Source organism: Struthio camelus, chromosome 4, assembly GCF_040807025.1.
Source record: "Struthio camelus isolate bStrCam1 chromosome 4, bStrCam1.hap1, whole genome shotgun sequence".
Lineage (NCBI taxonomy): Eukaryota > Metazoa > Chordata > Aves > Struthioniformes > Struthionidae > Struthio > Struthio camelus.
Window position 1 is genome coordinate 73081742 of NC_090945.1, and position 17579 is coordinate 73099320.

Below are 17579 nucleotides of genomic sequence, written 5' to 3' on the forward strand. Positions count from 1 at the left end.
GAAGTTGCATTGACTAGTCTAAAGCGTAGAAACTGAGCAGGTTTCTTACTTCCCTCCTTCACTAGCCATTAAACAAATGGACACGGATCTCCTTCCAACACAAGTACAGAACTTCATGTATGGATATCTCTCTGCATAAAGGCAATCAGAAAATGATCCATGTATGTGGATGTATACCTGCTGCTGTTATATAGATAAGATCTGGCACTTGGCTGAAGAGTTCAGACAATCTGTATCAGAATGCAGATGAAATAGGAGAACTGTAACTAAAACAGAATTATAGTTTCTACAGAACAAAGTAATTCCAAAATTAGGAAAAAAAACCCTCTTTTCTCCACTCATAGATGTATTTTCTCTTTAATTTAATTGTTATGATTCCTCTACTTCCATAAAAGTTGGCAATCTTTTTGATTTGTAATTTCAAACTTTTACTGGAATGATAGAGGATAGAAATGTCCTTTTCTGAAATAAGCTGTGATTCTCACATAGTCTCACAGGAGATGGGGTTTTCATAAAAGGCAGTGAGACCAGTGACCAAGTCCCCAGAGCTGGCACTGCTGCAGGTGAATGACCAGCGAATGCTCTAAAGGAGATACAGAAACCAGCTTCACTGAGTGAAGGAAGCGACTGTGAGCTAGTAGCTGCTGCTTGCGAGAATATAGGGAAGATACTTTCTATTCTTGGCACCACAGAACTGCTGGCTACAGAGGTCTCATGTCCTGCAGATGCTGAAGGGACACAGAACTAATATCTGGAAACTTTATTAATTTCAGTAGCTCGGCATATGAGCTTAGTCTTGGAGAGATCTGTTCAAGCTTTGAATAGGCTTTTTCAACAAGCGCTTCACAACTTACATTCTCACCACACAGAAACATTATTTAAAAAAAACCCACTAATTTCATCAAAGAAATTGTTTGCATTAAAAATTCACCTGGTAGAAACTTAAGCACTTCCAAATCATACAGACAAAGCAAAGTTTGCATTGCTATGGAAACAAAGCTAAAGATGGCTTATACTGTGAAAAGCAACTTACAAGTGACTGTGAAAAGCAAGTTTATAAGGATGACACCTTTTGGGTTGATCCTGATAGACATGATGTAACACAAGCGTCTTGGGTTAGAAGGCGGTTTTATTTGGTTTTCCATCAAGAAAGATAACTTTCACCTCTATTCTTGTAAGTCTGACATCAAAAACTACCACCATACATATATGAGCTATTCAAGTAGACAGACATCTGCCAGTACAGAGTATAACTTCTCCTGTCAAACACTTCATGAAAAACAAGCATGGTTTCTTCATGCCCACCTAGTGAAAGAGGAACTGCTAAGTCAGGATACAATATTGGATCATAATATATTTTCCTTTATATGAGGCTAGTTATTCATAAAAGAGTAAAAAAATCTAGTATCTAATGTTTAAACAAAACATACTTTATACATTTGGCTAAGCTGAAACATCGTACCTTGCCAAATGAAAAAATGCTCTCTAACCATAGTTTCACTAGCAGCTCAGTAGGTATGTAAGGCATGCAGTTCATTTCCTGCCAAGGCTGAGAAAAACGGGTAGGTCTGAGATAATATTGCTAGTGTGCCTGAAAAGGATCTTAGCTGTTAATGTTGTAGCTGACTGCATAGATATGTTTTGGATTTTGGTCTCCTTTAAAATTTCCCAGGTAAAACTTTTGGTTGGACTCCATTTTAGCTCTGAATGGTGGAGGGCACAGCAGGAAACAAAAAAGGATTTTCCAAAGCGTTACAGTCATCAGTAAGGAACACCAGGTCCTGGAGAAACAAGAGAGGTGACTAATGTTATAAGGAGGAAGGCATACGATCGTGAAATGTTTGAATGATCAGGCCCTGATCCAGTCAGGGGACAGGGTGGAGATGTATGGGGCAAAAAGCAGAGGCTGCATCGCTGCTGTTGCATCTGGACCTACCCTTCTGCAGTAGAAGATCATAATGGTGTACAGGCTCCGGGCTTTTTCCTTCAGAGCACTCACTTGAAGCACTCTCTCACATCTAGGGTATGCCACAAAATCACGGAGCTTTGCCAACACACAGTAATTCTGAAAAACAAGCACAAGAGGCATTTGTAACACTACACAATGCAGATTTATGTTCATTGTCCACCGCTTAAAAATTCTTATCGCCTTTGTGGGAACCTTGAACTCCTACCTCCATGCACATCTAATCTATGTAAACCTTTAGTTAGGAAAATCAATCATCAATATTTCAAAACAAAGATATCTACTCAAAATCAGTGCTTTGAAAAGTGCATTTTGGTCTGCCAGCTTCTTTCCCGCATGCTTTAGGAGGGAATCATGCTTAAGAAGACATCAGTGGCAATACAATCAAATCTACTCCTGTAGCTGGTGGAGTTACTTACAGTATAGATGCACTGTACCTGCTTTAAGAGAGTGCCTCACTTAGCTGGTGATAAGGATTATCAAGGTCTCAGACATCATTCCTGTGTTCCCATACAATAGGCAATACTGGGAGTGCTAGGGAAAATTCTTCTCAGAGTAATTCTTCTTCACGCCTTGCATTACCAAAGCAAAGCGTAGACAGCATTAATTTCACAACATCCCTGTAAGGCAGGTAAATAAATGTCCCAGCTCTTCTTTCAAAGCAAGGTACTGGCATTGCTTTGCTTGATCTTTGTTAAAAGTGAGGCTCTGGCACCTCTGGAATTAGAATGCAAAGGCTCTTGGCTTGCAAGACTTCACAGTGTAATCACCTCCTGCAAAATGTGTCAGACATTTCTTGGTTTGTTTGATTTTTTTTACTTGTTAGTTGCTCAGTGTAGCGCTGGGAACATAAGCAAAGTATGTCAGCTATCCCAGGACACACCACTAAAGTATAAACTACTTGTGCAGGAGGAGACTATTTCTCTTCACTGAGAGATGACTACCGTTGCCTTTTCTCAGTATCATACTTCTGTATCCTCTGAAATACCTTTTCTTTCTGAATTCAGCAAGTGGCTGTTTAAAAAGAGAAAGCTAGCAAAGTATTCCTGCGCTCCCATTTATTAAAACTGCAGCACTGATAGTCACACATGCTATAAAACAAAGCAAAATAAGGTTGATTCTACGTTTTTTCTTTTAAACTATTATTCCAGGCATTGTTACACTTTTAACTTCTGAAAAGGTGCTGTCACAATAAATTAATAATATGCAAATGGTAATCACTTCACAATGTCCTCATTTTTGAATCTTTAAACAAGGATAATCTCTGAAGCTTCACAGGGATTTTAATAAGACTCAAAATGATATTTCTTTTTGGTTTTTCCCCCCCACCTCTCTAGTTAATTAAGCTTTGGAAAATTAATTTCAAACTACTCTTCCGGGGTACAGTCTAAGCAGTTATTCTCTCTTTTTATTAGCTGGTTTTACTGCACAGCAGTCAGAAAGAAGAGCAAAAACTTACGTGTATGTCCAAATACAGCCTGGGCAGTGTCTCCACACATGGGTCCTGCAGGAAAGAAGAAAGACCACTGCAATTTTGCTTTCAGAGAAATTTGTGCCTAAAACTAGCAACCCAAAGTGTCTTTGCAGGAACAGTTTTTAGATAGACTCACCACAGCTTTGGAGATCTGTAAATCCCTAAAGGACTCCGTGATTTCTTTGCTCAGAGACAGCATCCTCGAGTAGCAGGTCGGAGGGGCTGAGCTGACAATCAGGACAGCAGAGAGCAGAGCAATCAGCCTCAGCAGCGTCTTCATCACGGGGAGTTTGTCCAGAGAAGGAGAAAGGGAGGGAAAAAATCACTGTCAGTGGTTGTGCAGCTACTGGTGAGCTTCAACGGTTAAGTTTGGCCAGTCAGCCCCCAATTAAATAGTCTCCTGCATCAATGGGAAAAAAAAATGTCTGGGAGTGGTCCAAGCAAGCAGCTTGCTGCCGTTTTAAATTTCCTGCCAACCTACGAGCCCGAGCTCCTAGCACTTTCCTGGCCTGGAGCAGGGAAAGAAGGGAATGGGGATAACAAAACAAACACTACGTTATTCCAGAGAGAAAAAAGCGTGGTGAGCATCTAAAGGAATAGGAATATGTGTAATAAACAGCACAGCGTTACTGAAAGGTCATAGGCCCTGCTCCTGTATGTACTTTGGCACATGCCTCTTTCTTGGGAACAGAATATACAGCCATGGGACTACGCAAGCTGCATAAAGAGAAATACCCTCACAGAGCTGGTATCTGATGTTGATAGTATTAGTTAGATTGCTTATCGTCTTTAGCAGGTCTGAAGGGTTACTGCTATAAAGGAAACCCCCCAAATCCAGTATCTTTTTCTCTTTTCAGCCTATGCAGATGCTCAGTGTTTCTTAATCAAAATAATAGTGCTTGTGACAGCTGCTTGGAGGGGCGCTATATTTATATACTCATGGTCTCAGACAGAATTAATACACCTCTATAAGGCTATCATAAACCTATAAACACCATTTTGCTTTCTGAATTGAATTTATGAGGATCTGTTTTTTTAGCAGAGTCCAAAGTGAGCTGACACATCCAGATACTTGGATGCAGGCATAAGGGCTGAATATATGTTCGGTTTAGATGTTAATTGTCCAGTAAAATGGAAGTATCCTTGAAAGAAGAACTGGCTACATGCTAAAAACAAACAAGCAATCTCTCGTTCCCCCCTCCCCCCCCCCCAAACACCTTTCAGGTTCAGACTGTGTGAACTATCTGACAGAGGACTGCAGTCCCTTGGGATCGAGGTAGACTGGAAAGATCCACCTGAACATGGGAGAAGGGGAAAAGTTGGAATGCCTGTACAAGGAAGGGCTTCCCACCGGCCATTTTGGAGAGAAAATTAGAGTTTTGAAAATGGGTTTTGGGGGGGAAGAGGGATTCTGCCTGCTGCAGAAGACTCTGCCTTAAATCCCCCCAAATACCTGGAAACAGGGAAAAAAACCCACATGCTGTTCTCCTATTACATATTTCTTTGCTTTATAAAGAATGATCCATTTAGTAAAATCATGTGCTCCTGGAGGGTTGAATTATAAATAAGAATATCCAGTGAGGAAAGAAATATGTAAACTGTTGGGAGTCTTGGCAGTGGGGATTTTAGGGCTGGCTCTGGCAAACGGGCTGTCAGATCTTATTTTCAGGAGAGAGATTTGCTTAGGCAAGTGAATGAAGATCTCAGAGAAAAAGAGGGAATCTTCTCCAGTAGAAAGCAAGAAGCTCCAAAGCAGGTAGATCTACAGTGTGAAATCGAAACACAGGTACCTAGCGCACATCCGAGGAAAGGATACTTCTTTGTGTAAGACTTGCCAGCAAAGAAAGAGATTCTTAATCACTGTCTCATTACTGTAAACAGTAGCTTAAGGTAGCAGTAAAATATTATCCTTCCATGGCATTCTCGTTTCGCAAGCTGTTAAAATGTAGCTGCTTTGCCAGAAAAGCAGTCTTCTGAACAGCTTAAACGCTCTCTCATACAAGAAGTCCGCAATTGAACCACTACTAAGGACGTCTTCGAAATGAAGCTCTTCCTTTTTTTTTCCAAGTGAGCAGCGTGCTCTTTCCTCATATTTTACCTATATTAGGCCTACAGTGGCAATTCAATTTCAAACTGCATTAAAATCCCATGGCTCATATTCTAAAGGATACTTAAATGTCAACGTGCCTGTTAACGAATCTGGCCCCGTGGCCACCCGTTCTCTGCCGAGAGTGAAACACTGGCAGAGTAACTCTCCAAGTCCTGCGTTTTGGCCAGATTCAGTTAGCTGAAAGATGTTTAACAATCCCAGTCTGCAGGATGGGCAGAGGGGTGAGCGTGTGGCTTCCTATGGCCTAAGACCCTCTGCCCCACGTGCCTTATCCAGTGCTCATGTCCGGGGAAAGCCTGGCAGGCTCAACCCTTTAGCTCCAAGGATACAACCGGGGAAGGAAGTGCCCAACTCCTGCGTAGCACTAAGGGCCTGGATTTTTTTGCCCCAAAGTGGAGAGACCTGGAATTAATTTTTTTCACAGTCTCTGAAGGCGTAGGCTCTCATTTCCCACAACCCTGTTGAATGCCCTTATCACTAAGCTGCAAAATTGTGTATCATCTTCTTTGCCCTGCTGTCCCCCATGACTCTTGTCGCAGCACCGTGGGGTGCTGGGTTGGATGGCCAAATTCTGAGGTAGCTGTAAAGGGAAGGGAGCAGAAAAGATCTGACTCCTTCTGTTCATGCTTTTGCACTTGAATATCACCTGGGCTCAGGCTTGCAGACTGCATGCCCAGAGCTACGCCGGTCCTGAGAATGGAGGTTTGCGCCATCCCAGGCACTCGTAGGGATTTTTGGCCACCAGCAGTTAGAGATGTGACCCATGCTCTGAGGCATCCTCTGCAGAACGGGGAAACACAATGAGCTGCTGAGCTACTGAGATGCTTCTTATATGTGGCTCAGAGAGCACAGTAAAGGCTGGATCTAGGCCTTGCTGAAACATTTAACCAAAAAAAAAAAAAATCTCTGCTTTGTGACAAGGCAAGACTGCTGGAATAATTTGCGCTGAAGTTTTTGCTCAGCTGCAGCATTCCTGCCTTGTGGTTTCCCTTTGATCCCATGAAAACTAAATGAAGGAAAGACACCTATAATGGTCATGATTACATGGACACCTTTACCATACTCTTCAATTCGGTGAGCACCCCAGGACTCGGGAGCCACATGCTATCTCCATTTTACATCACCTCTTTTGCTGGTGGTGTCACAGCCCCTTAGTGCTACTGACAGTGTATGTATTTACTCTTTTTTAATAAGGAATATTCCATACCAAAAGTAAACACACAGATGGAGACTAGATGCTGCTCGTGACATAACTGTGTGTATGTATCTTCTTTTTATTTTTGAGCCATGTTGTCCTCTTGCTTCTATTTTCCTGAAAACTCAAACAATAATATTTTTCTGAAAGTCAAAGGACTTACTATGTAGGCCAAAATTCCTCCCATGTTTGAACAGTCTGCCAGGGCCTCAACCAACATTTGAGAAAAGCCCTTTCAAGTTGCTGCCTTCCCAATACTAAAATCCACTTGCCTAACGAAAATGTTTATTTTAAAATAGTTGGGGGCTGCCATGAGGCACTTCATTAAATGAGCTTCTGCTTATATTGAAAAATAGGAAAAGAAAAAGAAAAATAAAACAGCACTTTACAGAGAAAGTCTTGTGTACTGAGGAAGTGATTCAAAGCCCCATGACCCAGCTTGCTGTTGTGGCAAAGGTGCCACTTTTTGCTTTAGAGCTGGGCTAAGCTGCCTTGCAAGCTTCAGTCTCAGCACAGAACTGTTTGGAGGCTTCTGGAAAACCCTGAAATTTTGATTAAGGCCTCGTCTATAGTGGTAAGTTTGTCCTGTTTTTCTTCACTGTTGCCAGTGTGCTATTATAGTTGCGCTTTGGAGAGCCTTTATGTGGACACCAGCGCTGCGTTGGCAGTAAGGGTTGTGCAGCATCACACACTCGGGGGTGCTGGGCAGAGCACCGCCAGCGGCGCGGGTGCAGGAGGAGGGTAGCATGCCTCAGCACGGCATGCCCTCCTTGGAGGAGCGGGGTTTCCAGCCCGTCTCTTTTGCAGCCTCCTGCTCGTCCTAGGTCTCCGGGGGAGAGCCGTGCAGCTTGGTCGGGCCGCGTGGACTGCACAAGGCAGGAAGGTAGGACTCGGGGCTGGCGCTGTCGCGGGGCTGCTGTGGCAATGCCATTTGGGATTATTAAGGAATGGTTTCCCTCTCCTCTGTTTACTCAGTGACACAGCTCTCTTTTTCCTACACTGCTGTCGTTATTTCCAGTATTTTAAGAAATTTACATATATATTGAGGAAACAGATGTTACTGCTAAAAAGCCTTTTTTTAGATGAAATGGTTGTAGAAGCAGTTAAGTCGTCTGGGTCAGAAAAAGACACTAGATGTTCTGCAGCCCACAGGCTTTGCCGGCATGAACCTGGCACTAGATGCTTTTACCTGCAGATAAACATATGGAAAAGGGGTGTCCTGTGAGCTGGGACAGAGGCAGGACAGTTCAGCAGTGGCTGCACTAGTCAGGGGTGAGGGAATGCGAATAATTTCCTTGTGCTACCACAGAACAGTGGCCAAATCATTTACACTGACAGCACTAGTAGACATCTCCCCACGCTGTCTGCCAAACCTGCTCTCCCAATGAGCTGGGAATTGGGGTAGTAAGACCACGCTGCCCTCCAGGGCGCTCAGCTCACAGTGGTGTCGGTGCCCGAGACAGCTCAGAGACGTGCGTGTGAACTGCCGTCGCTACGGTGCAGAAAAATATCCCGTCTTTGCTGAGCCTCGGTTCCTTGTCTGTATTCCGGGGATAATGGCACTTCCCACGGACGCTTTGGGAACTAGCCATTAATGCCAGAGAAGCAGCAGATTAGGCACAATTTTAGTCCTGTCAGTGATACTCTTTTCAGGGACTGCGAGGCTTACTGATTCAAGTAATGTGGGATTTAGAGTCTTAAGCCTTGCTGAGAAAAAGGCACTTCTACCGCGGAGTAACTAACCAGCCATCTCTGGTAAAATAACAGCGGTACTTTCCTGTGAGGTTCCCTGGCTGGGACCAAGCGTGGGCAGAGCTGCAGCACCTCGTCCCCTTGCAGCAGTACAGAAGTGCCTTGTCTGCACCGTGCCTGGGTTTGGAGACTGCTCTGCCTGTGAGTTATCTCGCGGTAAAAACGGACCTTGCTAACGCTGAAGACAGGGCCTCGGCAACATGATTTGGGGGCAGGAGCCTTGTTTAGCTTTAGATCAGTGTTCAGGAAAAAAAGCCATGGGGAAGTAAGTCGAGCTGTTCATGCTTTTCCTGCTACCCCGTTTGCCTCCCTTCCCCTCTCTCTCTGCATGCACGTGCACACGTGGCAGATAGTTCCAGGCCTTATCACTGCTGGTCACCTTCCACCCCCCCAGTTACATTCACAATGAAAAATTATGTCAGCCGGCAAGGAGTGTATCAGAGACAATGCAAATAAATGTATTCTTCTACTAAATTTATCCCTGACATAAGCCCACGGAGGAATTCAAGCGCTGAATCAATGCGAGGTCTGTGCTACCTGCTCTCGGAAGCTGTCCCTCCAAGGAGCTCTTGTCTACCCTGTGGTTAATCCATAAGGAAAGAAGAGACTTCATTTGCCAGGACTGGTATTCCCACACCTTTCAGAAGCATTATGTCACTAAAAGAAATAAATGGATGAGACTGAAAGTGCAACTGTGTATGGTAACCTGGTCCAAGCTAGAGAGGAATCCAAAGAGACTTCTCTGCTGAACTACAGCATGCACAGGAGCTTTCTCAGTACATGCGTAGCATGCTATCAGGTTCAGTTTTCTATTTATTCTTGCCTAGAAACCTGCAAACGTCAAAGCTTATGTTGCTGTGTGTATTTCTAGATATAAACAACAGTTCTTCCAGCAGACTAACACAACTGCAAGGCAAAATAAATTCTCGTCTCAACTGGCTGAGAAGGTGAAGTACAGGTCCATATAATACACCATGTCCCCATAGTTCTGATTTCTTTTCTACAGACTGCTTTTCATATTTTATGTTTAAACATAATGGATGAAACCCTGCCGTAGCTGAAATCAATGACACAAGTCACAGACTCCTGCAGATCCACGTTCTCACTTTAGATTTAAACTCGTGTTCATCGGCTTCAGTATCACTGAAGCAGTGAAGCCAAACCAATAGTAAATCAGACACGTTATTTCCTGCTCCTCATGGAGAGCTTTACCTTTGGGAGCCCTGACTGTTGGAGATATGAAACAGGTTCAAAGCCATCTTTGCCGGTCCCCTAAAACTAAATGATGTGACAAGTATCTTGTACGGGTGTAAATACTCTTCTGTGGCACAAAAATGTATAAAATAAGGTGGGAATAGTTGATGATTTACTCTGCTTGGTAAAATCCAGAAGTCATGAACATAACTGGAGTTTCATTCTCTTTAAGAAAATTAATAAGTTTATCAAACCTTATATTTTTGTTCTATGAGCTTGCCTTGAAATAGTACCAGGTAAGTAAACGTCTGAGCATGTCAGAAACTGATCTCAATACCCATACTGTGTTTCAGATGCAGTTTTCAATTCAAACTGAATTGCACTTTTCATTGCAACTCTTCTGCTTCACATCATGTTGATAAAAAGAAAAAGAATCTCTTCTGCTTCAGAACCACATGTAATGAATTCCCAGGTGACTAGATGTCCCTGTAAGCATGTTTTTAATTTGTTTTTGTTTAATCTAGGTGACTAAGAAAATAATCAGTTGAAGACTCATGCATATTTTATGAAACGTATCTGCAGACATGCCTGAAATAGTTACGATGGCTCCCTTTGGAATTAGACCATAGCTTAATGCCGTGTCTTCTCTACACGGGAACATTGTATTGCTGGATCAGTAGAGCCAGAGGCAGTATTGCCCCAAGCCCAGATACACAGCTTAGGTGTGGGCAGCATTCAACAAGTAGTTTTGAGAACATCTGTAAGTGCAAGGTGCCCACCCGTCCCCCCCTTTGCCCAACCAGCTGCCTCACAGACAGTTTCCTTGTGAGCATGGGGTAGCGCACTAACCGGGGCTGCTGCACGTGGTACGCGGAGAGGAGAGTGCTGTGCGAGAGATGGAGGTCACCACCCGGATAAAAGGCAGGTCAGATCTGAAGGTGTTTTGGGGGACTTTCTCAGCAGCAGCATATCTATTTATTCTCATTGTTTTAGAAGGTTTGTTTTTACCCATATCGTTATTCCCAAAAGGAAAGAGAAACGATGCAGATCTGAGGTATCGTTTTATCTGTGTATGCACCGAAGGGTTGTATCAATGGAAACAGGACTGAAGAATTGCCCCAGCTGCAGTGTTATGCCTTTCACAAGAACATAGAACAAGCCAAGGTCTTTAACGTCTAAACTTTTAATTTTAGATCATTAAACTTTTGTTGGAAGACTAATCAAACGAACATCTATTTTCTCCCTTTCTGTTCGGCTGCAGCTTTTTCTTTCTCTTTTCCCTTTTTGTTTGTTTGAGGTTTTAGAAGGGTTGTGGCTGGAGGAGTGAGAACTTGGCTTGATTTAAAATGTAAATGCAATTCTATCAATCTTCTCCTCTGCTAATAGGCTGCCTGGGCATTTTAAGGGCATATAGTGAAAAGGAAACTGTGACTGCTAAAGAAAAGCCAGCCCCCTGCTGTTCCTGTTCATATTTATTTCACAATCAGCCCATTGAAATGGTGTGATTCACACTCTGATGCTGTCGTTGTCTAGCTGGCAAAGTCACTGGTGAATTTAAAGAAGTTTCCCAAGCTGAAAACCAAGCAAACTGCGTTTGGGGCAAAAAGCAGTCTTACCAGCAATGAGAAATAGTGAGTCACTGCAGTGATCTCTCTTGCTGAGGCTACCCTTGCAAATGAGTTGTTCTTCTGAAATGAGAAGCTATCTTCAAGAAACTGTAAAAAATATGTTGCTTTTGAAATGTCCTTCTGGTATACATATACATAAAGTATACAAGAGTAAAGTCATGCTTAAGTTTGTAGAAGCAATGTAAATGACCTGTGTTAAAACTGTTCCTCAGGAGTAATACCCAAGAAAGAGTAAAAGCATGTGTTAGCACACAAGAAGGAAAGAGGCTGCCCAATTCTCCAGTAACCGTGGGTGAATACTAAAGAAAAATCCTGGCTGTTTACCTTAAATTATCTGGAGTTAATATATTTATTGTCTACCTTGTACTCAAGCAGTTTGTGTGAAATAATGATTTCCCAGGAATATGAAGGCACGCATGGCCAAAACATTATCTTTACTATACTAATCATTATCTATCTTTGTGGTAAGTATTACCATATACCACATTACCGACTTTACATAACTTAAAAACAAAAATTCAGGAGCAAGTATCAACACAGAAGAGCAGAATATCCTAGAGAAATAAATACAATTCAGTAAAGACTGGATTAATAGTAATAATGAGAAATCCAATAGTATTATGTACTTGGCTGTTAATTTTAAGATAGAATTTTTCCCAGTTCATTATTAGACAGTGATAGAAGATGCACAAAAATTGAGTTCTGAGTTTATTACAGCATATTTACTCATGAATTATGGGATGAATAGTCTGATATGGCCATGAAAAAGGTGAATGAAGTCTTTGGATATTTCAGAAGAGTTGTGTCCAGCAGGGACAAGGAAATATTGACACCATTATAAAAGCAGGGCTAAGAGCTCATCTGGAATGTTGTACACACTTTTGATCACCTGTGCTCAAGGAGGATGAATTCAAACTGCATGGGGTGCAGAAAAAGACCATGCTGTGAATGGAAGAGATGGTACAACCCAGGCATTTTCCCTTTCTACCTCTCTTTCCTCGATGCCCCGGCACTTTTCCAGCCGCTGGTCCCTGGCCTGCTGTCTTCGCGGAGCCAGCCGTGGGCGCTGCCGCTCAGGGCACTCCTGCCTATTGCAGTTCCCTGTGCATAGGCTGTTTGGGACCAGCGGCTCCCTCCAAAGGTGCCATCATCACTTTCTGTGGTAGGGGATGGAGGGGAGGTGGTCCTGCAGGCAGCAGTGTGGGTGCGCTTCTCAGGTGCTCAGGAAACATGCAAATCCTCACATGCCAGGACCGCAGAGTTTCTACTCTGCAGTTTGGGTTAGGTACCAGACTGTGGCAAGAAGCTACCACTTTGACTGATAGGAGATACTGAAATGGACCTCCAGAGGCATAACACAGTCCTCCACAGCTTTCAAGGGGAGAGCTCACAAGTGCCTGAAATAAAGTTCAAAGGCCTCTGTGAGTCCAGGTCGGAGAAGGATGTGGTAACACCCTGACCAGAGAATTGCAGTTGCCCCACAGAGCCCAAATTTGAATACAACTTTAAAACTATTGTGGAAATGGTGCTGCTCGAGGCTCTCAGAAAAGCTGGGTTTATGCTTTGTGAAAAGCACATATACAAGCAGCACAGCAGCTGCCACCCTCAGAACATCAACCCATTTTATTCACTAATTGTGCACAAACAAAAAGGTTGGCATCAACTTTGTTCATGTCAAAAAGATGCAGTTTCAATTCTTCCTATTGCATAATTTAGGTACATGCACTAAGAAAACAGTTGGCGGAGCTCAGGACAATAGCATTGTCTGCCCCACTGTCGCTGCGACACCAAAGAGAAATGGAGCGAACTGAGTCAAAGAAACAGCACATCGTTCAGCAAAGTATCAAAGTGATCAAAGCAAACGCTTTGATTCTGCTTAACACATACTATTCAGAGACGGGTTACATTTCCAAATGCAGGATGTCAGTTCTCAATTCCAATAAACTGGCTCTGTAGAAGTTTAGCTTTATACTTTGGTAGGAGTAGGGACTGAAAAAAAAAATCTTTTGCAAAATGCATTTGCCTAAACTGTGCTATCAAGTGTTGAACTTGCTAGGAAAAGGCTAAATGTATTTATTACTCTCTGAGGATGCTGCATCTTACTAGAGAGAGACCTAGTGTCTGGGCTGGGTAGCCCTGCAGAGGAATCCACATTTTGCAAGTGTGAGGAGAAACTCTGAGTTGATCTTTTTGTTCATTAGTATTTAATACACCTCTTTGTTAACAAAGCCAAGCCTCAGGGGAAAGGATTGTTTTGACTTACATAGTTTGTAGAACGTATTTAAAGAGCTGTATGGAAAAGGTGCCAGGTCATAGTCCTTTACAGCTAGAAAATATTGATTGATGTTATTTTCATGTAGTTATTTCTCATTCTTTTTCCAAAGAGATAGGCAAGGATTCGAGGCTCCTGATCTAAATGGACTATTGTGAAATACTGGTTTTTGATGTTATAATTTGACCATTAATGATGTCAAGCGTGAGGCTTTTCTTACATCCTGGCAGGATGTACTCCATTTCTGTCTTTATAAAAACTTATTTTCTCTGTATGATACAGCAAGTGCAAAGTACAAGCTTCTCCCAGGGACGTATTTTGTTTAGCTGTGTGGAGACATTCCTTTAGGAAGCTTTGAAGCCAAAGCATGCGCACATACACACACACAACCTGAGAGCTGAAACCTTAAACAGAAAACAAACCAGTGTTGGGCCTGCCGTTTGAATTTCAGTACATGTCGAATTGTGTTTTTCACTTTTTTCCTTGTTTTTACTCTCTGAGTTGGTGGACCAATATAGGCACTTTCCAAACACACAGCACTGCCCAAGGGCAGTCCTATATCCTTTGGCTATGGCAGAGTTAAAAAAAGGACCATATCCACCACGTTGCCTAAACTGTGCTATCACCACATGTATCCACTACGTTTTTGTTCTGCTTGCATATGAGACAGACACGGTCATCCGTGTTTTTTGTCATGAGTCAAAATTAAAAAATGCAAATGATTTTGTGCAATGTGCACAACCAGCGTGTGACTCTGGAAGAAAAGTGGTGCAAGATGGGAGATGAGAGATGAAATAAGTAGATGCATGCTTATTGTTTTATACATTATTTTCTTTTGGTCTCTGAAAGCAGATATTACGGCATTTTCTCCAAGAGAAAAGTCAAGCTATATTTTCCAAGATGGAACCAGATTTTGATACCCTCCCTGGCAGTTAGTATCAGGAGTAGGATGACTGCTACAGTAAAAGGATTAAAACCATCAGACTATGACCCTTGCTTAGGACCTCGCTTCTGCAGTGAAGAACAGATTCTATTAGGCCAAACCTGCTGTTAAATTGAATTAAGTTATAGTGCTTTGTGTTTTTTTATTTTGTTTATTTAACATTTATCTATTTCTTTATCTTTATTTATTTATTTATCTTTTTAACTTTTTATTTATTCACCTCTTCAACTCTATTTATTTCGTGGGTTCCCACCGCAGGAAGGAAAGACAGCAGGGAGCTGTGGGCTGGCCGTGGAAGGCTTGGATGAGCGCGCATGAAGCCAAACCGTGACGGATGTTTCTGCAGCCGGCCGCAGCGACGGACTTTACACTTCTGCTGCCCAGGCAAAGGCCCATTACAGTCACAGCCCCTCCTACCAGTGTGCATAGGAGCTCTTTCCTGGTGCTCCCTGCATTGCCAGCTGTCCAAAGGGACAGCAGAGCAGAGGAAGAGACAGTAAATGGCTCTGAAATGGCCCCCAAGGAGGGGGAACACACTGTATGGCTTTGCTTTACTCACCATGTACATCCTCCCTCTGGCTGAAGAGCTCTGCTTCTTTGCAGATACGTTTTGAGTAAATAACTCCATGAGAATTAGGTTGAACTAACAGGTGTGAAAAAAAGAGGGGAGAACAAGGCCAGCTGTGTCTGGGCATGCTTCTAAAGGTTATTGACAGAGTAGTAGAGGGAATGACTATAGTCCCCTAGCTGGGTTGCAGGCCTTTTTGGGATACCTGAGTATCTTCTGGCACAAATGAAGAAAATGTTTCTTTTCCTGATCTGCCTTGCCTAGCGAAGTGCACAGGAACAAAGAGGCAGAGAGGTGCTGGTGTTTGATACTGCAGAACTACAGAAAAATGGCTGAGCCCAGAGATAAGCACAAGTCACGCAGTGGATTTTCTGTAGTTTGTTTTGCTCAAGAACACTGCTGGGCAGGGCCTAAGATTTCTTAAATGTCTGGAGCAGTGTTGAACATAACTATCATCCCTTAGAAAATTATACTAGTAATTGGAAAGCAGATGCTTAAAATCTAGGGTAAGAGTAATGTAAATGAGGGTGAGTTTTTTTCCCCTCCTATTGCTCTTCTGCTTAAGCTGGCATTAAACTGTAGGTGTGGTACTTATATTCTCAGAAGAAACACAAGTTGATTTGGGATTAGAGTGATGATACTGAGAGATTCTTCATATGGAACTGGTGTATGAGTTGCTTGAATTGCCATTGCAATATGTGAACAAGTTTTCAGCTGTGTAAGAGATCAACATCTGGTGCTGACCTCTTTTTTAAAGAAAATACTGCTTGGAAAGAGAAGAAGGTGTTCTTTGGGGGCAAACTAAGGCGAACTAAGCTCACAGCGAGCAAAACACTTCAGCACGTGTGAACTGAGGTATACCACTCAATTTGGGAAGAGCACTCTTCTCTTTGAAACTGTACGTGCTCGTCTAAACCTGAGAAAAAACTTCTTCACTGTGAGGGTGACAGAGCACTGGAACAGGTTGCCCAGAGAGGTGGTGGAGTCTCCTTCGCTGGAGATATTCAAAACCCGTCTGGATGTGATCCTGGGCAATATGCTCTAGGTGACCCTGCTTGAGCAGGGGGGTTGGACTAGATGACCTCCAGAGGTCCCTTCCAACCTAAACGATTCTGTGCTTCTGTGCTTCTGTGTGCCTACAGCATAAACGGTGGGTAAAAACTGCCAGAAAAAGTTGTGGACAGATACTTGTGTGCAACTGCCTAGTCGAGTGAGCTATTTTTGGTTGACTTTATGTTACAGGTTTTACTGCATAATTCGGAATCATCTTTAATAGTCCGTGTGGCCGTTGGTCCTCCTGATGCATAGATGACTAAGGGAATGTAAAGATTTTTGGCTTTTTTTTTATATTTATGCATACATCATTCTTTTAATTCCTTTCAGCTTTTGGCTCACAGTCTCTAGCAGGGGAACAAATGCTGCTGACAGTGTAATGGAAGATGTCTGAAGCATAGGAGAAGAAGACACTAGATGTGATTATCTACAATGCTGCTGAGAGCTGGAGACTAATTTCCAGATGGCATATGTTTTTATCCCTGCTGTATGGATATACTGCTTAGGGGTCAAAGTCATAGATCAAGACTCCCACTGAGCTAGGACTGTGCAAACTTGCAGTGAAAAGACGGTCTCCGGGCCACAGAACTTTGCTATAATCTCTGCGCACTGTTCTGTTCAGCTGACTGGCTCTTTTCTCCCAAGGCTGTTTCCTTATATCCTTATTAAAAAACTGTACATTTTCCTTGTCTAGTAATTGCATGCTTTGCTTCATATTTGTCTCATGAAATCCATAAGTGAAAAATGCCTGTGTTAACACAGTGGATTCCTTGCTGTTGTGTCTATCGGCATCACTCCCACAGCAAAGATTTAGCAGGCAATCAAACTTCTCTCCTTTCCAAGATAGTGTTGTTCCACACACCGTTTTCTCGAGCGCTCTATCATTTCTAGTGTTAATGACTCATGCAGGCAGAGCACATACCTCTGAAAAAGTCTGTATCTGATTTGGGTACTGTTGCTTACTGTTTCTTGTGTTTTTGCATACCGGGGATGCTGAGGCTGGCCAGCTTTTCCTCCAATAGTTCCCTATTTCTGCTAGAAGCACAAACAAACAGTTCGTTTTATTTGGCAACATTTGGGATGAATAGCATATTCCTTGTGTCAGTGTTTCTGAACAGTTTCTCCTGTCGGGGTCTGAACCAGAAAAGTTACATTCCTCATTGTTAATTCCACTTTGGTACGTGGTCCAGAAAAGAGAGGGCTTTTGCAGCTCACAAATACAGAGCTTGGCTCTCCTGCTGCAGCTCGTGTATTCGGCTTCCGAAGGCCTTAGCTCAGTCACTGCTGTTCACCAGCTGTCACATTAAAGTCCCTAATACTGCCACCTTAGAAAAGGCTGACCTGGTACTGGAACTGCTGGAGGTATCAGATACTTGAGACAAGTCATCTTTGCTGTGGTGGCATCCATCCTGACTGATGCCGAG

The 17579-nt window shown here is 42.9% G+C and overlaps 1 protein-coding gene and 1 long non-coding RNA gene across 2 annotated transcripts; one reads left to right on the forward strand and one right to left on the reverse strand.

Annotated features, from left to right (window-relative positions):
- Positions 1–1111: 1111 nt before the first annotated feature.
- CYTL1 (cytokine like 1) lies at positions 1112–3808 on the reverse strand. Its single transcript, XM_009686243.2, has 4 exons — positions 3577–3808; positions 3426–3470; positions 1937–2065; positions 1112–1781 (listed from the first exon to the last, which is right to left on the reverse strand). Exons 1-4 carry the CDS (start codon positions 3718–3720, stop codon positions 1698–1700), a joined length of 402 nt encoding a protein of 133 aa, XP_009684538.1. The 5' UTR covers positions 3721–3808; the 3' UTR covers positions 1112–1697.
- Positions 3809–7640: 3832 nt separating this feature from the next.
- Positions 7641–15832, forward strand: LOC138067240 (uncharacterized). The gene is made up of 2 exons (XR_011141108.1): positions 7641–10179; positions 14793–15832. It is a non-coding gene; the product is annotated as an uncharacterized lncRNA (long non-coding RNA).
- Positions 15833–17579: the final 1747 nt, after the last annotated feature.

Excerpts from the sequence above, each read along its gene's own strand:
- CYTL1 (XM_009686243.2), bottom strand. The coding sequence starts at position 3,720 with ATGAAGACGCTGCTGAGGCTGATTGCTCTGCTCTCTGCTGTCCTGATT. Across the intron at positions 3,471-3,576 it reads TACAGATCTCCAAAGCTGTG|GACCCATGTGTGGAGACACT; the intron begins GTGAGTCTATCT and ends TCTTTCCTGCAG. Across the intron at positions 1,782-1,936 it reads TGATCTTCTACTGCAGAAGG|GACCTGGTGTTCCTTACTGA; the intron begins GTAGGTCCAGAT and ends TTGTTTCTCCAG.